Source organism: Neopelma chrysocephalum, unplaced genomic scaffold (genome assembly GCF_003984885.1).
Source record: "Neopelma chrysocephalum unplaced genomic scaffold, ASM398488v2 Primary Assembly neopelma1_72, whole genome shotgun sequence".
Classification (NCBI taxonomy): Eukaryota; Metazoa; Chordata; class Aves; order Passeriformes; family Pipridae; genus Neopelma; species Neopelma chrysocephalum.
In genome coordinates this window covers 292,526-317,587 of record NW_020897732.1, presented here as the reverse complement: position 1 = coordinate 317,587, position 25,062 = coordinate 292,526, and the positions used below count along the sequence as shown (strand labels likewise).

The window sequence follows — 25,062 nt, the reverse complement described above, 5'->3', positions numbered from 1 at the left end:
GATGAGGAAGCGGTTGAGTGTGGTAGGTGCATTTTTCTTCTTCGATTTAACTTTTCTTTCTTAAGTTATATTTTCACTCCATTTAATGATTTCCTTTCCTATTTTTCCTTTGTGCTTCTCAGAGGAAATTGAAGGTACATGTACAAAAGTTTCCCTGCATAGCCCAATAATTTTATTTAGAGAACATGTGTTTAGAATTAAATTGAATATAGTCCAATGTTTCTAAGAGATGTTATACACATAATGCTTTTATATTGCCACCAAGTACATTGAATCATCTTTTTAAGTAGATAAAAATATCAGAATATTCCTGGTTGCTTCATGTAATAATCAGTAATTTGAACTATTGTTTTAAACTGCTTTTTCTCTCTTGAACTTCTGCAAGATATGCATAGAAAAGTAGTATGATTAAATAATATTAGCAACACTTGGGTGGGCTGGGATGAAAAGAGATGGTTCTGACTTAATTACATGGCCATTGAGAGATCTCGCATTTCTAATTAATACTGACAAACTGTTTCTCTGAGATGGTAGAAAGTTCATCTATGTGGTATCATCGTTACTGTCTTCCCTATGAGTGTAGCTGGTTACTGTTGTGCTTGCAGCATATGTTAAAGTAATAGCAGCTGATCTCTTGTATTTTTTTTTTTTTTACTTAAGAGGCTTTTGTTTATAAAGGCATTAGAAATTGTAGCTCATATTTTTGATCAAAGGGCCTCTGGCATGTAAAAATATACATTATAGCTATTTTATATCAAATGAGAGGATGTGTTTTTGATCAAAAACCTTTCTGTCTAATCCAGTGAGCCAAAACTTAAAGCTAAAGTCTGATAATGTATAATTTACAAAAAAGCTTGATTTACATCAAATCGTTTTGCTTTCTTTCAAGTGGCATATTTTCTATTAACTGATAAAATGTGAATAATACAGTGTTAGAATCCTTTTTAGAATGTTTGTTGTCATCACAACTTTTGCTTGAGAAGGTAAAAAGATCAGTGTGCATGCTGCAAAATCCAAGAATATTTCCAGCTGAAATATAAAACAATAAATATTGTTTTATGTTTTTAAGAAAATGGCTTATTGAAGGCTTTTTAATGCTATGCTTCGTACAGTTGTCATTTTTAAAGTAATTTCTTCTGTATTTTTTGCTGGGCTTCTAACTATTCTGCTTTATTTCTTGGCTCTTATTCTGTATGCTTTTACCCTTCGTCCAGAAGATGCTGAATGTGCTGGTCACAACAGTGGATCCTATCTAGGTGAGCAGTTGGTTACCAAAGACAATTTTGTTCCTTTCTTTCAGCTTCTTTTCCCTGGAACTACTGTATCCACTTTGCTTTTGGGGGTAATCTGCATACAAATGTCCTTACTCTGCATGAAAAATGCATGAATATTAAGGTTTTAAACATGGCTCATTGGATTTGACATAAAGGGTTTATGTAGTGTATGCCTTTATCTGGTTAAACATAGGCTACTAAAATACTGGTTTGATTTTAAAGTCAAAATAAAATAAATATATAAATTTGGGGAAAATATTTACTCTTAAAGTACCTCAAGCAAGCAATGTGTTTAATAAAACAAAAAGGTTACTGTATCATGAAAAGTTTGAGTTATTCTTTAAAGACTCTTTCAAGGTTTTATTCAAGTTTTGCTTACACATTTTTTCTTTGTACATGTCTATCTAACCATTTTGGGAGGATTCAGTGAGAGTACAGAGCAAATTTGTGGGCATCAGTTCATTTTCCACATTACAAAATATAATGTCATAATAACTCAATAGCTTAAATTTAGTTTTAAAACTGAGCTCTATGTATCATTGTGGGGAGCAGGGAAGAGGAAGGGAACAAGTCCGTTGGCTTCAGCTTCAAGATTCCAAATTTCAAACAACAGTAACATTTAAAAAGGTGAATGTTCCATGATATGTTTCAGCTTTTTAATTTCTGCCATTTTAAAAGCTATGTAAAAATATTTTAGTTGAAACTGTCCAGAATTCCTGCCAGCTGAAGGCTGGCTGGAGCAGATTTTGTGGCAACCAGCCCTTTTCCCAAGACTTTCATCCTCCTACTACAAGAGGAGTGGGAAGAAACTTGTCAAAGTACTTTAGTACATCCAAGCCACTGGGCTCACTGAGACAGCCTAGACTAGAACTGTAAATTAGAGATGGTTTTCATATTGCACTTCAGTGGTTTTAAATGTGGTATACAAAAAACATCAGGCACACACAAACCATATCATTGGAAGAACTTTAACCTTTCTACAAAACCTGCGTGGTATAATTTCATCACATGTTTGTGGAACTCACGGTTATCTGATCAGGCTGAAAATAAACTTCTTACCTTTGCTAATTAATCAACTAAATTAATGTTGAATCGTAATTGTATTGAGATATTGGGTATGTTTGGAAAATGATACTTTGAATGTGATTGCAAATGAATTGCATTTTCCTTGTCAAATCATTTCTTTGAAACAAGAAAGACACCCCCTGCCTTTTCTTCCTGTATGCAAATACAGATTTCATTAATTCTTAGGATGACACTATACATGAGTTTGCAATCAGATCTTAGTGGGCTGCTGCTTTATTTGAGAATGAAGGTATCAAAACAGAATCCATCTTTTCATGGTGCTCTAGCCTTTTTCAGTGGAACATTTTGGTCTACTGTTACCAAAAAGACCTGGTCATCTAGGAAGGAGGTGTCTTGAGGAAGAAGCTACTATTGTCCTACATGCAAACAACAAAAAATCAAGATGGGGTGTAGTTCACTTAGGCAAAACTTTACAAAAAGTATTGGAGAATTGCTGTACAGTTCTGGCAATGATTCCTCTCTTGAGAGCTTTCATATGGTGATGTGCTGCCATCAGTCCAGAGATGGTACTTTCAGCCTTCTCATGCTGAGTATGTGCTGTTGGAAGTGAGATGTTGGAGAGTTAGAAGACACGAAAACTGATGTCATGACCAGTTTTGGGGTAAGGACACAAATATATTCATTGGTTGTGAAAAAGTAGTTATTTAGTTTAGAAATCAGAGGTTCCTTGGAGCTCTTCACTAAGAATTGTTCATTAAAAATTATTGTATCTTAAGATCAGGCAGGTAGGCTTTTGAGAGTTGATGTTACCATTCTTTTCCATATGGTAACAGGACACAGTGATTTGTAATTCAAACTGTCTCATGCACTCCATTGTCATCTTATTTCACGAATCATTAGGAGCCCAATTCTATCCAGACATATTTAGAGTTGCTTTTCTCTTGAATAATTTTTCAGTTGTATTTTCTTAAAGAACAAACTGCTGTGGAATAACTTTCTGGACTGGACAAATTCCACTGCTTAAAGTGTAATAATATGAAAAAACTTGCTGACCAACTGCAGAGAGGACATAGAACTCTTGCTTACATGCTGTGCAAGGTTTAAAACTTGGATAGTCTATAAGGTAAAGGCGTCCTAGGCAAAGACACTTTGTAAACTCTCTGTTAGGTGACAGGAGCCAATACCATATCTAACTGCTGCAGTCCATCTTCCTGCTTGGGATGGCCTCTTTCTTTTCCACTGATCTGAGAATATATTCCTTCAATCCCAAGGGTAGTGAAGGCCTTCAAAGATATATTTTTCCCCTGCCTGTTGCTTTTTGGGAGAGTGGAAAAACAAATACGATTCTTGAAAACAACTTATTGGAAATGTCCACCTGAATGTTTCTCAGTGTGTATGTTCTTGAAACATGGTAGGCACTTACAGCACTCCTGGATTACTAAGAAACTAACAATTTCTAGGCAAATCTCATCATTATTACAACATAAAGCCTTGATTAAACATCCTACACTGAAAACAAACCCTAAAACAGTGTCACTGAAGGGCTTGAATCAGAACCACAAGTTCAGGGTGTTTTAGTGACATCTGAGAAACTATTTGTTGTAACCAATTACAAGAGCAAGGCAGACTGAATCACTGCTGAGGGAGTTGACCTTGGACGGTTAGTGTGAGGTAAGATAAGTATGGTAAATCATTCATATCTCAAAATTCTAAAATCAGTTGCTTCCTAAAAGCCAGAATAACTGAGTCATGTTTCATGCTGCTCTTGATAGTATGTAATCAAATCAAGTGAACTACAATAATTCTAGTATCAATTAATGAATTTTCAGTTGATCTTATGGCTTGTTAGGGGTTCAGGGCTCTGTATATAGATATAGATATATAGCTATAGCTATAGATATAGATATAGATGATATAGATATGGATGGCTCTGGCATTTCAGTTTGTGAACCAGGTTATTCTGTGAAGATAGGACCTTCTCAGCAAGCATGTGTAGTTTAGGCACATACGAGGTGGTCATGAAGAGTAAAAGAAGAGACAGTGTTCAGAAAGCAAAATGTCTGTACCATTTGGAGTCCAGATCTGTTATGTCCAAGGTTATGCTGCTTTGAATTTGAACCCTCTCCTCTAAAGGGACTAGGATAAATTTAATGATTTTTCACCAAATTCTAATATTTAAGTCACAGTATAGTATCGTATGTTTCTGCTGTAATTTCCTGAGGAATTGCTGGGGAGAATGTTAGGAGTTTGTCTTTGCCAAGCTTAAATTCTAGTTACATTACTTGAACCTTTATGAACATACAGTAAATATAGATGAATATCATCTGTTTACTATTCTCAATTTCGCCTTAAAACTCCAGACATAATCTAAATTTTTATTAACCCTGTCTAAATGTGCAAGCTGGGAATCTGTCCAGAAGCAAACAGAGTAAGAAGTCTGCTCTGTGTTTGTGCAGTTCCTGTGTAACAATAGAAATACTCAGTATACGAGCCAATATAAAAAATCCCAATATTTGGGGGGAAAAAAAATCCGGAAATATCTAGTGAAAATATTGTGTTCATACAAACCTAGATAATGACCATGGTACCAAACTTACATTTCTAAGTAATATGAATACAAAAGGTGCTCATAAATGCATTTACAATTAAATAGCATTTGTTCACTCTAAATTATGTAAGATTAAATTCGGTGAAGAATAGATGTAATTTGAACATGTACTGAAGCACTTTAATGAATAAAAATTAACAAAAGCATGTGTGTTTTATAGCATTTTGGAGCTTTACTTGTGAATTTATGAACCATAGGTGAATTTATATTATATTATTTCCAGTTAGTGTAATTTCTCTGACTTTGAGAAATTACCTTTCTACTTTGATGAATATATTTGGATTTAAATTTGCACAACATAGTTGCAATCTACTTCTTCAGAATTATGTAATTAAATATAAATAACCACTGTGTTTTACATCAGCATTGTTTTAAAATACTGTAAGGGAAACAGGTTCACACATTGCCTGTTTTCAGTTTGGTTTTCCGTGTGAGGCCCAAGTGGATTTCTCCATGTAAGTGTAAGGATGTTGTTTTAAGATGACCAAATGTATGCTGCTAATGGTTAAAAGAATAACCACATTTTTCTGCTAGAGTTTTTTTATTTCATTCTTAGAGGTCTACATGGTTTCTCTTGAATTGTTGTTGGGCCTTAATTAAGTTTATTAGTAATGATTTTTGATTTTTATTTTATGTTGAGAAGTGTTACAAGTTTTGAAGAGTAGTTTGAGAACATTTGTTCTTAATATTTTCCTTCCAGAGGCTACTCTTATTTCACCAAATCTGTTACATTCCAGCAGTAGTTTAGGGCTTTGTATGTTCAGTAAGGTTTTAGTCATGTAGCTGTAACCAGTGAGCTGGTGTGAGCTTCTCAATGTTCAGAATACTCTGTCGCTTTAGTGACAGAATTTTCCCCTTTTATTTTATAGTCTGCATACTTGGCAGCTAAGGTTAATCTCTGCTGATATCCATATTCCTCAGACAGTGTAGCCTGCAGCTCCTTCCATATTCGTCAATGCCTATATTATCAAATGTTCTGGGCAAGCAATGCTTTTTCCTTTTGTTCTTTATAGAAATTTACTTTTAAGATAAATCATTTTATAGAAATGTTATTTTTTCTATTGCATATCAGTATTGGTGTTGGTTTCCTGTAGTAATTTTCACTATATTTTTAATGATGCTCTATTGTTCATTTAAATATATGAAGTTTGTTTTTCATCTTTTCTGAACTGTAAAATATGCTAACATTAGCAGAATATTTTTTACCTTTTCATAAATGCTTTTATTCTTGTAAATACAATATTGTTTCAGTTCAGCTTAATATTTTTGTGCCTTCATAGTTGCCCAACATAAAATGCAATTATAAATGCAAACATTCATTAGAAAATATTTATTAAGAGTTCTTTACAAAATAGCTTCTGAAGGTCACAGTAAAGTTAAGCCACATATGAGAGGACATATAATGGCAGCTGTGAGAGAGGAAGAATCTGTGTTGGATATATTTGAAACAGTCTCACCCTTTCTCTCCAAATTGTACATTTTCCTTGTTTTTGAATGCTCCTTGAAAGCAAGCTTTCTTGGGTTTCTGTATGGGGCTGTTTAGGTGGGCTTTGAGGAACTGTTAAAAACAACTTTCAAATTGGCAATAGTCATAAAGTGTTGAAACAATCAGCATACCACAGGTTTTTAATAGTCTGTAGTTTTACAGAGCATCTTCACCAGCACACTACAGAGAAGTCAGCCATACTGAACATCTGCTTCATTATCTCTGTCTCACGTTTGTTCTTTTTAATTAATATAATAGCTTTTCTGTAGTGTCTAAGTCCTAGTTGAACTTGTTGTTGAACCTTCTTAATATACAGGACAATATTACTATTTTCATTTGAACAATAAGTTCAGTCACTGAAATATCAAATGTTTTATTCAAGGAAGCCCATGTTAGCCACGGGAATGATGTCACCTGAGTCTTTGTGATGCTTTCTCTGCAGCCTGTAAAAGTGACAAGGGAAAAATCAGCCTGAAGACAGCACTGAAAGATTTTCTCCTTTCTGAAGGAATGAAAGGAATGAAAATTCTTAAATAACTCACCACCTGGCAGTTTCGTAATGAAATCTGAATAAATTGGATGGAGAAGAGAGGAACAAGTTACAAATGGCCTTACTAAAACCTAACAGCGGGGATTGAATTGATAGGAAAATTTTGCAGAAAAAATATTTTTCCTAAAGATTGCAAAGTTCAACATGTAAGCAGAGGTTGAGAAGCTCTTGGTAATGGCATTTGAGAAAGCTGCTCAGGGGCACAGAACTCTTGGTATTTGTAAGGCCGACACCAAACTCTAATGGAGACCATTGATTTATCTTCATTTGATCTTACTTTTTACCTTTTCCAGATATGCGGATTCTGGGTTTTGTGACAAAGCTCTTTATTTGTTAGCCATTTAGTAGTCAATGGTGAGGAGTTATTCTGTATTTTTCTCTTTTTTTTTTTTGTTTTTCCATAAAGTGATTATACAGAAAAAAAAAAAAGGAAGAAAACCACAACAAAAAACCCAGAATAATTTTTTCTTTTTAATCTGGAGCATTTTAGACGAGGCCTCGGGAAACTTATAACTCACTTCATGTGTCTGTATTGCTAAAGTTACTTCTAATCTTTCTTTATATGACTGTCTATGAAGTTAGGTATAGTAATGAGCAAGAGAACATCCTCGTGTTATGATGGACTTCACTCTAGGGCAGGCAAGATCTCCCAGGCCCTATTATGGGTGTGTAAGCTCTCCAACAGGGCATTTCTACTTCTGACTACAGTTACTTCAGTGTTTGTGTTCTTTGAACAATAAAGTAACATAACTCATTTTATTTCATTATGTTTTCATATCTTGTATTTTGATCCCTTTCCTACGCCAGCCCATCTCCTACTTAGTCTAGACCATACCGTACCTCTTGAAAATGCCATCAGCCCTTTCCATGGATGGAATTTTCATCAATTTGCATTTTACATATATATATTGTTGTATTTTGAATATTAATGGATTGACATCATGGTATTCTCAAAGAAATTTCTCTTCACTTTTTGTGTGTATGCATGTGTTGTAGATTCCCGTAGGTATAGGGGCTCACATGAGTTAAATAACTTGGTTAACATCCTCTGTGATCCCGGCTCTATGACAACTTATGCTGAGTGGAACTGTGTGAAGAATGATAAGCCTGTGACTAAGCCTTGTAGCATTTCTCTTCAGATCTGGTTCTAAATATTTGCAAAATTGAGTCTTTAACTTGCTAGATACTACCTTTGAAGAAGAAATCATAATACGATTACTTCTTAAACACCTAAACATAAGTGCTATTACAAGTTTGTGAAAACATGTTGCTGAAAATCTGGGGTCACCAAACACATGTTTACTGTCTATGAAATGTTCTGGTAAACAAAACAAACTTTCTCACTATTTAAAGTATAGTTTATGTTTTACTCCATTCCTGCCAGGTAGGGAAATCAGCTTTGCAGTCATTCCTCTAGTTCCTTCTAGAACAAAAATGGTGCCATAGAGATACTAGTAAAATGTAATGAAATGCAATGTAAAGGATTTATTTGAAAAATCTAAGGTAATCATTAACAGAAGAGTAAGTTAGTTTTTAACATATAGTGTAAAAGATGGTGATGCCTTGTAAATACAAATTTAATAGCAATATTAACTTTTAATTTCATAATATGGGTACTATATTGTCTAAGATGTTCCTACTGTTTTGGAATTTGACTAAGAGTGTTTGGGTTTACTTATAAACATATTTAGGAAAGGTTTTGTGTACTTTTTTATATACTATCAGCATGGAACTAAGGACAACAGAATTGTTCGAGGAGTTAATTCTCATTAACCCTTTCAACCACCAGATATGCTTCTATCATATATTTTATTTGATGTCTGTATGCCATGGTGATTTAATAGACCTGCATTATGTGTAGTATGAATCCAGATTGCATGAATTTCCTTGTGTATATATACTATTTTATAAGATACTCAAATCATCTAAATTATCTAAGTACGTTTACAAATTATTGCAATTATATTTTACAGTTATGCTTTTATTAGTAATTTTAATTTTACAGTTTAAATAGGTACCCGATATAGTTTAAAAACATGGGAAATGTTATTCTAATGACCTGGCATATTAAACATATTTTTTTTATTCCATGCTCCAGTCCTTGAATGTTTGGAAGAGACTGTTTTCAAATGTTTTGAGAAGACTTATTTTCTTACTTTGAAAAAACCCTGTTCTTGTTGCAGCTGGTTTTAGAAGAAGCTTTCGTCTTAGCAGAAAAGATAAAAAAACAAACAAGTCTATGTATGAGTGCAAGAAGAGTGATCAGTACGATACAGCAGATATCCCAACCTATGAAGAAGTTGCAAAATATAGACGACAACCTAATGACAAATACAGACTTGTTGTTTTGGTTGGTAAGTTGTTTTCTTTATTTTTGACCTGGTAAAACAGAGGACTGACAATTAGTGCAATACTTACCACAGAGTCATTTAGATTGGAAGAGATCTCAGGAGGTCACCTGGTCCAACCTCCCACTCAACAGGATTAACACTAAATTCAGAGCAATTAGCTGGTGGCAACAACTTTGGGAACCTGCCTTCCCATCATGTCTTCTCTTGTCTTCCCACCTCACACCTCAGTAAAGAGGTGGCCTCCATCTTTTCAGGGGGTATTCGAAAGGTGCTGATGGGTTCCCGTAAGACATCTTTTTTCCAAGCTAGACAAGCCCAATTCCCTCAGCCTCTCTCTCAGGTTATGTGCTTCAGTTCCTGACCATCTTGGAGGCCCTCTGATTTTTTTGATCCAATTTATCAACAAGGTTGTAGTGCAGGGCTCACTGTGGACAGAGTATTCCTCATGGGATCTAACAAATGCTGAGTAAAGGGGAAGAATCATTTCCCTCTATCTGCAGACTTGCCTCTTGCTGATACAGCCCAGTCTCCTGTTGGCCTTCATTGCCACCAGTGAGTGCTGTGGATCCATGCTTAGCTTGCTGCACACCTGGACCCTCAAGTCCTTGTCATCCAGCCAGTCAGTCCCCAGCCTGTACTGCAGGACTGTGTATTTGTCCTCATCAAATTTCACAAAGTTCTGCCAGCCCATGCCTGGCATTGGAAACTTGGTAAGGGCCCATTCTGTCCTTGGTACAGATATGAAACAGAGTATGTCTCAGGGTAGACACCCAAGGAACCCCTCTTGTAATGAGTAGTAGAGTACACATCAATAACCCCTTCCATTTGAACATGATCCACTTTTTCACTTGTCTAGTAGTCCACCTTTCTAGACAGGATGTCCCAACATGCACATAAGGATGCTTTGGGAGATTGTGCTACACCAAAGGGAGATGACATTAAAATACAGTTACCATGGTTACTATCTGAATGCACCAGTCAAGCTGTACTAAAACTCAAAAGAATTAGGTTGGTGTTATGCTCTTAGAGATAATCAATGTATCTATGGGGAAAAAAAGAACAAGATAAATACCTGAGGTCAGTGAAGACTGACAATAAAAATCGAAAGAAACATAACCACTTACTGTGTTAGAATAAGTAAATGGACCAGTAGTAAGAAAGGTGGATGCAAGGTAGACCTCTATAGGCCAAGAAGGAATGTAAGCATCGCTGCACGAGACTCAACATGTCATCCTTAGTCAGCTTTCCATTCTTCTGTAATCTGTCACTGCCATGTCTTCCTCACAGCATTTATTATCTAATCAAAATGCATTGCTTCAGCCTCCTAAAAAGAGAGAAAGTACATTATCTTAAGACTTTTCAAAGGTAACAGTCGGAGTACCAGTGAGTAATGTCTCATTGCTAATTGTTTCTTTGGGCAGTTGCACATAGGCTGATGCTTCATTAGTAAAGTTTCCTCCATTCTGAAAGCATCAGAGAAGAGAAATATGACCCTCTATTCAGGACTGCTAGGAACTGTTGAGCAGCTATGTTTTTATATTGCTCATAGCCAAGGGAACATTAAATTTAGTTTTTAATAAACAATTTTGTCACTCTCCAGCACTAAAAATCAGCCACCTACTAGTGTGATCACTGTGAGATTGTGGGCTATATACAACAAGTAATAACATGGTTGAGTTGATTTTACAGTTACATCAACAGAGTGTAGTGCAAAAGTGTGATAAGTAGACTTCTTATAACAAATTGCATATGTCTGATCTAAGGAATGCTTGGAGATTCCATTTGATTTTTATTGTAATAAATCAAATTAAGAAAGTGTGCTTTTTCAGTAACAAAAGCAATTCAGAAATTTATTGCAGACTTCAGTAATTCTAATGTTTTTCTCTGGATATTAAGAGCAGCTTTAGTCTGGCCAATACCATAAAAATGTCTTGGGCAAAATGTGGAAAAACTAGCAGAGCTAAGCAATACAGGTATAGTAAAAGCGAACCTATTTAAAAAGCTTTCTGTGTGCCAGTAGCAGCGTTCAATATAATCCATCAAATATAATTTGGATAGTAGTACCAGGAAACAAAGGGACAGATAATTAATTTATAGCTGTAATTGGTGGGGGCACTAAATGTCTGTTGTGTTATGCTAGGTCTGAATGTATAATTTACTGTTTAAAAGGGGGGTTTTAGATTTTGGTTTACCCTTTTTTAAGGGGAGCGATTTTGACAACTTTGAAACGAAAATTTTGCTTCATTTTGAATTTGTCTAGTCTAATTTAAAGAACATGAATTGCACACACAGTAATTTTTAGTGCCCTGTAGTGTGATATATGCTACACTCAGGTTCAGCTCAATGTACTAGTTTTGTCAAGATTTTACCTTGTCTGTTAATGTAAGTTCATGAATAAAGCCCTGCATATCCTTGGGGCTAAAATAATACCACCTGAAATAGTAATGATACAAACACTTCTGCTGTGCTTTTAGTTGTTATGAATGTGATGAGTCTGCTAAAACCAAAATTATTCAATATCATGCCACCCCTTGTCTTCTTGCAGAGTGGCTTGCAGAGTCATAATTGATTTACAGCAGTAGTGCAGGAAAATGGCCTACCACAGCCATGCTGCTTGCAGTGAACTAACTGGACAGTTCAGAAAGAGACCTAGAATTGCTATCTGCATTCAGCCTTCCTGGCTGAAGGCACAGGAAGGTCAGCAAGGCTCAGGAATGAATACATAGGATGTAAGCTACTGCCTAGCCTTGCCCACGAGAACGCCGGTATGAACTCACTGATCCTGCTTCAGAGAACAGCAGATCTCAAAGTACACTCCCACTGCTAGTTAGAATGTACTGAAGCAAAATAAGGAGGTTCTCCTTTCCTACCACATATCTCATTGAGCTGCAGTTGGACAAGCATGCACAGCCACTGCATTATAGTGTACTAGGATTGAGCCACAGAACCTCTCTCAAGGCGTATTTCCTACAGGGTTCTTATGATCCCAGCAGTGATATTGTCACTCCCAAAATCTTCTCTGAAAGACCACTTTCTTTTTCTTTTCTTTCAAACAGACTTCTAGGAGCTCATTATGTATCTATGGGTGAAGAATGGCTGGTTGGGTTAACCCTCCTGAGACCTAAACTTACATCAAACAGCTTTTTCAGTTTTCTTCAGACATGTCTGAGTGGTACAAAATCTAGTGCAAGTTTAATGATTAGTGGTTTAATTCTGGAAATGTCCCTCAATAAAGTGAGGTGGGCACTACAGTCCACTTGCAGGATTCGACCATTACTTAACTTTCATGACTCAACATGCAACAGCAAACAATATAAGCCTTCCTTTAAAAAAGTAAACAAAGTATCTCTAAATCTGTCACCAAAGCTGTAAATATTGCCGCCTGGAGTGATTTATAGTAAACCAAAACTACACTACAGTCATGGATCCTACATGCCTGACATTTGACTATAAGAATCTGGATTGTCCTTTTCAATCCTGCCACTTCATTCTCTTTTTGAGTTCAAATTGTGTTCAGATTCATAACTATGAGAAACTGCCATCTTTCTCTGCTACATCAAAATGAAAAGAATACTCAGAAGAGAACTGTATATTACACTTGGGAGATGTAGTGTAAAAATCCGCATAATGGATGTCTTTGCTAAGCAGAAATCAGCCTTCAGTATTATGAGAAATCTGTGAAGACAGCACTGAAAAAGAAGAATCTACACCTTTCAGTAATTCAATTTAAAGGTGATTTTTAAATGGTAATTTGGAGACAGAGCAGTAGTGAGCTTGTGGTCTGGAAACTGATTTAAGTTTCCAAAGCATGTGTTGCAGGAAGTTAAGCCTGGATTCTTTATATATAAATAGAACTAAAAGCATATTGTTGATTTGACAGAATGTCAACCGATGAAGTAATATTTGTGTAGATTAGATGGGAAAGATTTTTTGCTTGAAAGCAATACAGTAATATTTTTTTAAATTGAATTCCACTTGTTTTGTTCTACTTTGCTAGTATATATAAAGAGTTTTAATTACTTTTCCTATAAAAATCCGTATTTGCCTTAAATAGCTAAACTACTTAAAAAGGGAATTTTTTTATCAATAATAACAAAAGTAATGCTATTATCTCCATAACACATTGATGTCCTCTGCAGACATGCACCAGTAGAGGCTGCTGTACACCATATTAAGTAAATATTTATACATAATGATAGATTAATTTACAGGAAGGTCAGAAATGGAATTTGAAATGTAGTTGTGTGTTTAACTGATGTAAACACATAGAAATTTTAAATGCAGAAACCCTAAGATTTTACAGAGAGACAATAGTCTGCGGGTAGCAGCACAGTAGCAAGCACTAGCTTTTCATCATTATATGTTTCTAACTTCAGACAGGGTTAGATGCCATTTTTACAAATAGGCCATTTTTACAACGATGCCATTTTTACAAGTAGGCATCTGAAGGTACTGAAGCATCAGTCTGTTTTTGGATTCTGACCATTAATTAGCCAATACAACACTACTTCATTGAAATGTTTATTAGGTTTTGTATTTCCAGTGTCTAACGTCTTTGTTAAGAACCACTCCATGCATAAATGTGTCACTTTTACTAGGTGCACAAGAATTTTCTTGAAAACCACATGTAATATCCTTGCATTACTTGGGATGTGGTTCCAAGTGACTCCCCTCTGTGTTCTGCTGTTGACCTGGCTCTGTAGAAACAGAGCTGCTGCACTGTCAGAAACATAAAAGCATGCAGAGCTGAGCTCGCTTCACACAGAGCACCATGGCCCTGCCACGAAAGGGGACAGGCAGGCTGGAGGCCTGCATGAAGGGCCCCTGGGGCCCCACAGCAAGTGCCCATGGAGCCTTTGAGACCTCACAGGACAGAGTACCCTCACTGAGACATAGGTCACCACTGGCAAGGAGCTACTAGTTAGGGACAACATGAAAGCCAAAAGGAAAGTCTGCTCAGTAGCTTCTAGTACAGCACTACTCAAGTGGAGGTGGAGGAGACAGGTCAAAAAAATTCCATGCAGTCTTTGTTTTGTCCTGCCATCCTCTTTCCAGGAGTGGTCTCTCTTTGGCAGTTGCATGAAGAAGGAAACATTTGCTTTGGAACAGTTCAGACAGCAGGCAGGAGACAAGCACAGTTTAAAAGAAAATCAACAACAAAGAAAGTAACCCAAACATCCCAAACGGGTTGTGACCTGGCAAGTGCTCTCCTTCCTTCCTCTCCCTGTGCAATCCCACCTTCATACAGTCAAAAGGTGGATGGTGACAGCTACGGCCAGCCAGGAGTCAGGCGGTGTTCCTGCCTGCAGCAGGGTCTGAAAGGAGCAGTGCTTCCAGGGCGTGAGGAGAAGTTGGAAGCAATTGTCCCCAGGGGCATCTGGTGCAGGTAGGCAAGGGATGCAGCAGCTGGGGGGAGTGAGGCCATGCTGATGCACAGATTGCAAAGGCTTTGGGGGCACTTTGCACATGCCAGCCATGGTCCTCTAGTCTGCAAGTTGGGAATATTCTGGCAAAACAAACAGCCAAACCAGTTCTTGTTCTGGAAAGCTGCAGGTTAGTATGCAGGGGTCTGTAGTAGGGCTGAGGATGGAGATGGGTCCATACTGAGGGTAGTTTCTGTAGAAAAGAAAGTTAGCTTTCCTGGAAACTTTTTTTTCACTGATTTTTCTTCATTAATAAAGTCAGAGCAGAGTAACTGCCAACTACATCCCCTGAAATTTGTCAGCGCTGTATATTATAGGAGAGGCTAAAAAACCATGGGCGTTTCCAAATGGCTGATTAAAAGGCAGTATATGTCACAGCTATATGCTATGTAGTCTTACCTTGGAGAGTACTGAGGATGAGAGAGAACTGTCTGTTGGGAAACAGGACGATTATTTTTCTTCCAGGTCCTGTAGGGGTTGGACTGAATGAACTTAAACGGAAATTGCTGATCAGTGACACCCAGCACTATGGGGTAACAGTGCCACGTAAGTAAAAATGCACTTCTATTCTCCTAATGATATACTTGCATTATATTGCATTACCTTTAAGGCACTTTCAAATTTGGGTCCCTAAATGCATGCTTGGCATTCAAATTACTTTTCTAATTTTTAAAAGTGCTGCTGCAGTTCTGTATTAAATAGCATTAATTAAACTGATCAGATATTTTGGCTCAGAGGCATAGCAGTACACTTCCAGTACAAGTTTAATGTGATTGATGTCAGTAAGGTTTAGTAAATGAAACTCAGCTGAAGAACACCCTGGATTTGGCTGTAAAGCAGTGAAATACACTCTGTTACCAATGCTTGAATTCAGCAAAATGGCCTTTCTCCATTAGGCTGAAAAATGAAGACTGATGATAAACAGTTTAATCTATGCATAAATTAATTAAATCCCTTTGATTAACTTTAGTAAAGTTGATTTGGTGATTCTTTTTCCTCTTTCCCCCTATCTGACCACATAGTGTGATTTTTATAAAATTGAATAACATTGTGCTGTGTTAACTTTACAATACTTTATTGGGTTTTCTTTAAAATGGAGAACTCAGCAGTTCTGGACTTCCATTTCTTGGTTTGCTTCCTACTCGTACCTCCTATAGGGATCCTTCAAAAATATGAGTCCAAATTTGTAGATACTGTCACAGGTTTTTTGCAAGTGCAGGTATGCCGTAAAGTATATATATGAATGAATTTGTGAGGTAGAAAAACAAATGCATTTGGTTTGGCAAGTTATTTCATTTGTACATATTTGCTTCAGCTGGGTATTGAAAACAACAACAGCAAAAAAAGCCAGATGTTCCCAAAATATTTAACACATTGAAGCATATGCAATCATTTGCCCAAAAATATTTCTCTAAAAATTGCCAGTATTCATGAAGCTGCCTTCTCTCTTTTCTTTTCCAAATTTGTGGTTATGATTTAAAACAAACATGTAAAGAAATCCCTCTCCCTGAAATTCAGTAAGTTAGGACTTGGAGGGAGAACTGGGGTTCCTGCCTTGGAAATGTTCCTCATTGTGTCAGCCTGAGAAGAGTGTGCTATCAAATGGCATTTAAGACTGTGTTGCTGTAAGCAGGTTGTGTATATTCACATGTGATGGACAATACAAATGCTGTAACATACGGCTTGTATTAAATAGGACTTCTGAATGAGTTCATTAATCATAAGTGGCAACCCCCACAAGTGAGTTTCATTTATAAGCAAACCCCTTATACCTAGCACTTAGGGGAAAGTCAGGAGTGCAAATAGTACAAGGCTACTGAAAGAAAACAGAATTCAATTTTGATCACCAGAAAAAGAAAAGCACTAAAACATAAAGTTCACACCCCAGGTTTTTATTATTATGCTTCACATAGCAGAGCTACAAGTGTTGTTAATGAACATAACATTTTATAAATCAGGTTGGTGAGTTTTGTTTCCCTTTATGGTCTCATATGCTAATAAGTTTAACAAGAGGCAAGGCTGGGGTAATTGTTATGGACTGCTGCTCCTTTTATTATTCAGCTGTCCTCATTTTATTGGATTTTTCCAATAGTTAATAAAAAATGATAATCTGATACTTGTCCAGTAGTTTTTTTCCTGCTTTTCCTGCACACTTTTAAAACGCAATCCTGTCATGTGCTTGTGTGCCAACTACCAGCTCCAGAGCGGCCTTACGTCCTTCAGAAGTGAAGGAAGTGCAACACTTAGTATTGCACAAAGAGTTTGTGCTTTTCAGTGTTTTCTGAACTGGTTTGCATTATATTGTTTTGTGCATATTTTCCTTTTTTTTTTCATCTAATGAAACTGCAGACACTACCCGTCCAAGGAGAAGCCAAGAAAGTGATGGTGTCGAATACATTTTCATTTCCAAGCACTTGTTTGAGACAGACGTACAGAATAACAAGTATGTTGAAGAGATTTTTAACTAGAACTGCAGTTAAAACAATGGCTTTATTATAGAATGGGACTGGTTGTTATTTTAGATAATAAAGTGGATATAAGTTGCAGTGATTTGAAGATGTGTTAAAATTACATTTTGTTATATAAGCAGCTGGCAAAAAACACAGAGCAAAAAAAAGCAGCAAATACAACTGTTTCTAAGCTTCCAGCTAGTTTCAGTACCTCATCTCTTCAAGTCACTGAAATTGTAGGTTCTTAGGATCGGGGAGCACTCTTTTAATAGAGCATCTTCTGTGATAGCAATAAAGCATTGCAGCTCTAGGAGGGAGGGCCATGGAAGTGCTGCAGGCATGCCTGAGTCAATGTTTGCATAGTTCTGCTCTCTTTCAGGCCAGGCACTTCCTCTGCTTTTGAATTTAGAGATCTACAGTGAAGCCCCTGCCTGTACACCTTCTAGGAAGCAAACTAAAATTAAGACAATGGTAGCATCGTGCTCTCCAGCAGCCTGTAAAATGCTGCAGCTTGAAATTCTGCCCCAGTGTTTCAGAGGGCAAAAGTGTATTAGACACAAGGCTGTGGGTTTTATTGAAACTTCAAACTGTGCTTTGCTTTTCTGGCAAATAGCGCCTGTACTTTTATAGCAAATAACCAGCCGCCTTGGTTCCATTAGCACCATCGTCACTCCTCCTCCTCTTCTGAGACAGAGAATTTGGATATTCTGTAGTGTGCAATGAAATTTCAGTAGTTTCTATTGTTTAGCTTATCCACTGTTTTATTGCATTGCATTAGTTCAGAAAAAGAGGTGATGGAAAACATTAGTGGGCTGTTGGACTACAGTACTTTTTTCTCCTTAGCTGTAATACAAGCAGGTGTTACTGATTTGAAAGCGGTAAAGTAGAAGATTTCTTAAAATTGACATGCTGAAGTACTTGACAGCATTTCCTTTATAAAACATGGTAAAACCCTCATGTAAAGTACAATATTTTTGCTCCCGAATTAAATCTTATAAACCAAACTGGTAAGCTTTTTTCTGCACAAAATGGAAATGATTCCAGTTGTTTTCATCTTCTGCCACAGGTTTATCGAGTATGGCGAGTATAAGAACAACTACTATGGTACAAGTTTAGACTCTGTTCGATCAGTTCTAGCTAGAAACAAAGTTTGTTTGTTGGATGTGCAACCTCATGTAAGTAAGCATGTCATCAGAACTCTTGCACTTCCCCACATTGCATATTGGGATTCTAGGAAAAAAAATTATTTCTAAAAAGGTGTCCACACGGATTGACTGTTGAGTGGGCTTGCTGGGTACCTTTATCACAGCAAGGTTCTCTGAAAGGAGAGGAAGGAAACCTAAATACAAATTGGCAATTATACAGCTAGTAAATAAGTGAATTGAAAGCCTGCAGCATAATACCAAAGATTTAATTACAGAATGCTCCTATATTTCCATTCATCTCTCTGTTAGTTTGGGCTAAAGGTTCTCTCTGATACTTTAATTTTGGAACAGCTTTGAGGTATCACCCAGTCCAGCAATTTTCTCTCACATGTTTCACCAAACCGTTCATGACAAGGATTTCCATGCAGAGAGGACATGAGTCAAGGAATGCACTAAATATGATGTTGGCTGGATAATTGTTAAGAACATTCCTCTCTAAACCCTTTTTTCTTGCACTGACCTTGTCTTTTAACCCCACTGAACAACTCCACTGGGAATTTTTTTGTTCCTAATAACCACAGTTCTTCCAGGAGCTGGACTAGTTTGTTTAAACCCAGCTAGAACATTTCTTCTCCAAGGGTGGCCAGTGTATGACTTGTGCACAGTTCCTGGGGCAATTTTGGACGTGAGGCTGTGCCCGAGGAGCAGGGCAGGGCTGCACTGGCAGAGGAATGGGCAGGGAAGCCATACCCTGTGTCAGGGGAGGAGGGGAGCTGGGCAGGGGCTCCTGGTCTGTGTGACCATTGCTTGTCCCACTCAGCCCAGTTTTCTAACAAAGCACAAAATTCTCTTGGGGACCCAAGCTTGTGAACCATTCTGGCACCCCACTCTCCAACATGGGATTTTCCTGTGGACCCAGGCAGTGTGGAGAGGACAGAAAGCTTTTGGCTGCCCATACACTACCCTGAGCTGCTGGCCATCCCTACTTCACCCTGTGCTGCAATCCAAATCATAGATGTGTTTCTAACTCGACACATAGCATCACTCGGCTTGTGCAGAAAGAGTGAACATCAGGGGGTTGTGTGGTGGGCACAAAGTACTGAAAAGAAAAATCATTGACCTTTTGTGACCAAGTGTCACAGACACCTTTCTCTGCTATTTTTCATGGGCACGCAAAATGTTATTCCTGCTAAAATCCATTGAACTTCTGAACTTTTTCTCTTCTCCTGAATACCTGGTGTTCCCCTCCATCCTCATTCTGCCAATGGCACTGGTGTGCACAGCCCAGCCTTTCCTGGAGTGATGGGGTTTATCAGCAGCCATGTGGAAATCAAGAGTAATGATCACCCTTGGAGAAATGGTTTTCTTACCATTCACATGAAAATTCTCCTTACGTCAATCAGTGCTGGTCAGCAGAGCAGGATGGCACTAAATGAAAAATACCTGCCTAGAAGTGCTTTATGGGTTTATTTTAGTTAGTGGAGAGTTTCTGTTATTACAGTAAGTTCCACTGTGCAAAATAAACTAATTAATTAAAATCTTCCTTCTTCCCAGACAGTGAAACACTTACGGACATATGAGTTTAAACCATTTGTTATATTTATAAAGCCTCCATCACTTGACCGTTTGAGAGAGACCAGAAAAAATGCCAAGATTATTTCAAGTAAAGATGATAAGGGAACTGCAAAACCCTTTACAGTAAGTATAATTAGACATGGCAAAACATGAGAACCTGTCAAGAGTTTTGTTGTAGTGGTTTACCTTGAAAATAAAGGTGATCACTGGATCTCATTGACAGCACTTGTCAGGGCTTACACATAGCATCTTGCTGTTTCCCAGCTCTCTCATGTCACACAGTTACTGTGGTGTTCTCATTGTTTGATATGCTCATGGGTATTTATATTTTCCGTGGTCCTCTGATTGTATGTCATTGAAGAACCCCCACAGTGCAAGTATACTTTTATGAGAGACAATGTGGTGGATTTCCTTTAAAAAATTTGCATCTGGGCTTAGATGTTTCTATTCAAACATAAGGATCTCCTTGTTTTATCAACTGTATTACAGAGTCTAAATTTAGAAGAAAATTCAAATATAAAGATCCAATTAAAAGTCAAAGCTACTTTAATAAAAAGCACGTATTTGTGGATTAGAGAAACAGTGGTTTTTTGAATGTTATATTGAAATGAACACTGTAAGAAAGAAGAACAAAATCTAAGCGAGTAAAAAATGCTGCTTTTTGTCAGTAGTCAGAAAAAAATTTAGATTACCCAACAGTAACTTGCTCGCTTCCTTGTAATATAATGAAATATTTTAATTGAAGCTACAGCAAAGCTGATCATTGCTAGACTTTTTATCTGCATTTACAATGTGTATCATTTTCCCTCATTCAGATGTTATTTAGGATTTTTTAGGGTTTGTTTCAAACTGAGTCACAGATGTAACCAGACTGTGTCTGTGTAGATTGTGCATTTGAAATAGTTTGGAAATTACATGCTATAAGAAAATGTTGGTTTGCGATATATAAAAAGTAAGAGGAGCTCATTGTTAAGAGCAGCCTTCAGGACATTACTTAGTTAGGACAGGTTTAATCTCTCAAAATTATTTAAACAAATTGCTAAGATTTGTTCTCTTCCCAAACATGAAGAGAATCCACTAAGCCAGATCAAACCAGGCATACAATGACAGCTCCTACCAAGCTCTTAAAAGAAAAGAGGCTGCACTGTAATATGTCACACACTAATATCAAGCTGAGACTTAAGTAATGAAACTTTACACGTATCATCAAAGTAAACAGCTAGAAACATTTTCCAATGGTGCTGCTAACAGAAAATGTCTTTGTAATTACCATGCAGTGACTAATTGTGTTACTGTGAGGGGAGAGATGAAAGAATTGCCTGTTGAGCAGAGTCGACTCATGAGAAGACTCTCTGAGATCACTTGTTATTGTAATTTCTGTATTTTTTTAACTAAAAGTACAGTTTCCATCTTCTGATAAGATAAAAAATAAGCAAGTGGATTGTGTTTAGTACAGAGTGAGTTAGTGCAATGTTGCTATGGACTGACGGTGCACTGATCTTACTAGGAGGAAGATTTTCACGAAATGATTAAATCTGCCCACGTGATGGAGAGCCAGTATGGCCACCTCTTTGACAAGGTGATAGTCAACGATGACCTCGCTACAGCTTACAGTGAGCTTAAAACAACTTTTGACAGGTTGGAGACCGAGACCTTCTGGGTTCCCGTCAGCTGGCTCCATTCATAGTAACATTTTAAACAGCCAGGACATCTGCTGTATCAGCGCCTCAGTCTGGGGCATGATTCAGGCAGCACTCGATGGTCGTTTTCTTGGTAGGAGGGCTTTTAACTCTACTGAGCAGCAGGTATACTCTTTATGCACTTGGAATTGGTCTTGTTTTCCTGTGTCTTCAATTCTCCTGCCCACAATTTGGGGCAGAACAGTCAGATTAAACCGGAGCTTTACTATGCTCCATAAAGCGAGCTAATACTACTGTAACAAAACTGCCAAGCACCTCTTTATCATCATCTGTGTGTTTCCAAGGTGAGCTTTTTTAACAGAGAGTTTGCAGAAGATACGAGTCAATACTGGAGATCAGCACTTCAGTGGTTTTAAGCATAACTGCTCCCATAGAGAGCACATCAGCACTTGGAAGTTATTGCCCCTTAAATGCTTGAGAGAACTGAAACAGGCAAAAGTGACCAACATTTTTATGAGGAAAACATCATAGTTTTAATTACATATCAAGATAAGTGTTTTTACTTTTCTAGATGTGAACCTTGTCTTACATGTCCAGAGTGATGTTGGTATTCCTTTGCACTTACATAATCATGGAAAGAAAGATGTATTCAGTGGCTTAATTGTGAAATACTCAGCTGTGAGCATGCACACACTGAAAATATTTTCACGCATGCTCAGTGCCACAACAAAGAAAATTAATGGGAATAGTTATTTAAATAGGAAAAAACATGAGTTAGTATGTATACAACTTCAAAGTCTTTGGGATTAATCTTCTGTAAAATCAGCGGCAAAGTGATATGAATAGCAACAAAGTAAATAACTTTTTTTTCACCTTTAAATTGATTTAAAATATTTTTGGCATCCTTCAGAACAATTTTCTCATCAGGAGTTTTCAAACAGTGAGGAAACCTTGGATACTAGGAAGCAGTTGCAAGAGATTAATTCTTTCTATTGTTGAGTATGTTGTGATACTTTCTAGTAGTGTAACATGTATTTTGTCTCCACTCAAAAATAAATGAATGCTGTAGACTTCACTGTAAAAAATATCCTTGTCACTGGTCAGACACAGTTGGAAACCCCATTTTAAGATGTGATGTGGCAGTGTAAACAAATGTATATTAGAGGATGTATTTTTAATATAGATAATTTGATATTTTTCTTTATTTACTACCGATTTTCAGGAAGTGAGTACACATGTGAAGACCAAGTAACACCTGTGTGTTGTGTTGTGAATATGTCTTGTAAGTACAGAATGTGTATAGGAACTTGCTGACTTCAGATCATCCCATCTGTGACATTCAAACGGGAAACCATTATTTCATGTTAATCTGTAAAGAGAATATAGCTGTCTTGTTTAAAGAAAAAAGAATTTAGTGAAACTTTATATATTTATGAAAGGGTTGAAAAGGGATGTTAAGTTTTTAAATTTCTTGTCAATGTGATCATTTTTTAAAGAGATTACTAAGTCTGTAATTTGAAACAGTCTCTGTAAATGGAGCTCAACATTCCATGTAAATATTTTATTTCAGTTCTTATGCTGATAAAGCCATCAGATTTTGCAGTTTTATTCTAAATGTGTATTTAATGTGTGGGTCATTGCATTTGGCTTAGAGTCTTATAAAACAAATGAAATGCAAGAAACAACAGCAAAATCCCCAGGAGTCTGGAAATGTTTATGCAAGAGTTACAGATGTACTGAGTGTATGGATACACGCTCTGCTGGAACAGCTATAATGTAACTTTTGTCAAATTTCACCATTTTCCTAGTGGACTTAAACTTTTTTGTAACATAAATAGGAATTTGTTGATTAAATTGCATAGAGATTATCTGAGTTGAGAAAACATTTTCTATTTTTTTTTAATTACTGAAAATTAAACTATTTTTTCAGGGGATATGGAATTCAGCGGGTCAGTTTGCCTTTGCCTGCGAGACGTCGGGTGCTTTCACCATCTCTTGAAACTGAGAGGGCACTCGGCACCTCTCAGGATCTGGCCATTTCCAAAAAGAGGGGGTTTAGTCCTTCCTAAAACGCTGTTAACACTGCTTCTGACCTGGGCTGTCTCAGAACACTGGGCACTGTCACGCTCGCATAAGGGACCTGCTTTTCTCTTTATGAAATGGATGCTAGAATAATCTGCAAACTCCCTGGTAGAAACAGTTCTGGCTGTCCTGCAGGCTGTTTTTCCTGTCCTTTTGAAATGAAATTAATTTAATTCCCATTCCTGGTTCGGTGTGGTCTAAGAGGATCTTCTACACAGCTTTGCTGTCCTGGGCAGCGGTGAGCAGCATTTACAGAGAGACTGACCCTCTGATCCCCAGCACAGTCCTGGCAGGAGTCTCCCAGACGGATGGCTGCCTGCCCCGTCTCTGAGCCAGGAGCTAATTCCTGAATAGTAACACCTGCAAAAGAAAGGGAATCTCAAAAACATAAATCCAACCAACAGAGTAAGACATGCACAGAGTCTTTAAGGGGTGAGAAATGGTTTTAATTACATTACTAGATTACTCTTGAAAGATCAACATTATTGCAGTGTTAGCTTCAAAAGCTAAAAATCAAAGCCCTGGCCTCCACAAGGTAGACAGAAATGACAGCAGGTCAAGGCAGAAAAAATGTCTTAGCCCAAGAGTTTCAACAGGACAGGAGGCTGCTTATCATGATGGATGCTGAGCCTATGTGCTGAACTATTCTGGGATACCAAGGGGAGCAGGGGGGTGGATTGTTCTTTTGACTCCTAAGAATTTGGGAACGAAGACGACTAAACATGTTTCCAATATTCCACATATTCAAGTTGTGCTGTGTGGGTTTTTAGAGAACTGTATGTTTTGACAGTCAAGTCCAGATGTTTTTATTGTGTTTTAGCTGTTTGCTGTAGTCAGACAAAGGGTAGTATTTTTTAATATTGTACCAAGCTCTATACTTGAATTTGCCATCAGGTTCTTGGTTGATGTCTTACCTGAAATCTGATCTTACCTTCTTATGCAAAATAATAAATTATTGATATACCACGGAAAGTGTTTCTTTCTTTATTGTAAATTGCACCATAACATATCATAGACTCATAGAGTGGTTTGGGTTGGAAGGGATCTTAAATATCATCTCATTCCAACCTCCCTGCCATGGGCAGGAACACTTTCACCAGACCAGGTTACTTAGACCCCCATCCAACCCGGCCTTGAACACTTCCAGGGTTGGGGCATCCACAGTGTCTCTGGACAACCTGCTCCAGTGTCTCACCACCCTCACAGTAAAGAATTTCTTCCTAATACCTGATGTAAACCCACCCTCCTTCAGCTTAAAGCCATTACCCCTTGACCTATCACCACCTGCCCTTGTAAAAAGTCCCTCTCCAGCTTTCTTGTAGCCCCCTCTAGGTACTGGAAGGTGCTATAAGGTCTCCTTGAATCCTTCTTTTCTCCAGGATGAACAAAATGAGTTTAAAAGGTAAAATGCCTAAGTAGTAAATTATTTCATAGTTCTCTCTATTAACTGTA

The 25,062-nt window shown here is 37.3% G+C and overlaps 1 protein-coding gene across 6 annotated transcripts in view; it reads left to right on the top strand.

Annotated features, from left to right (window-relative positions):
- Positions 1 to 24,582, top strand: part of MPP7 (membrane palmitoylated protein 7) — a 152,894-nt gene extending 128,312 nt beyond the window's left edge. For 3 of the 6 annotated variants that reach the window (XM_027686853.1, XM_027686854.1, XM_027686856.1), the window contains 9 exons: positions 2 to 22; positions 123 to 134; positions 1,215 to 1,256; positions 9,128 to 9,298; positions 15,184 to 15,264; positions 17,068 to 17,161; positions 18,235 to 18,343; positions 19,868 to 20,011; positions 21,396 to 24,582. In XM_027686853.1, coding sequence (XP_027542654.1) covers positions 2 to 22; positions 123 to 134; positions 1,215 to 1,256; positions 9,128 to 9,298; positions 15,184 to 15,264; positions 17,068 to 17,161; positions 18,235 to 18,343; positions 19,868 to 20,011; positions 21,396 to 21,575 — 854 coding nt within the window. In that variant the 3' untranslated portion in view covers positions 21,576 to 24,582. The remainder of the gene's footprint in view (position 1; positions 23 to 122; positions 135 to 1,214; positions 1,257 to 9,127; positions 9,299 to 15,183; positions 15,265 to 17,067; positions 17,162 to 18,234; positions 18,344 to 19,867; positions 20,012 to 21,395) is intronic. The other 3 variants (XM_027686857.1, XM_027686858.1, XM_027686859.1) reach the window with 3 other exon arrangements.
- The last annotated feature ends 480 nt before the right edge of the window (positions 24,583 to 25,062 follow it).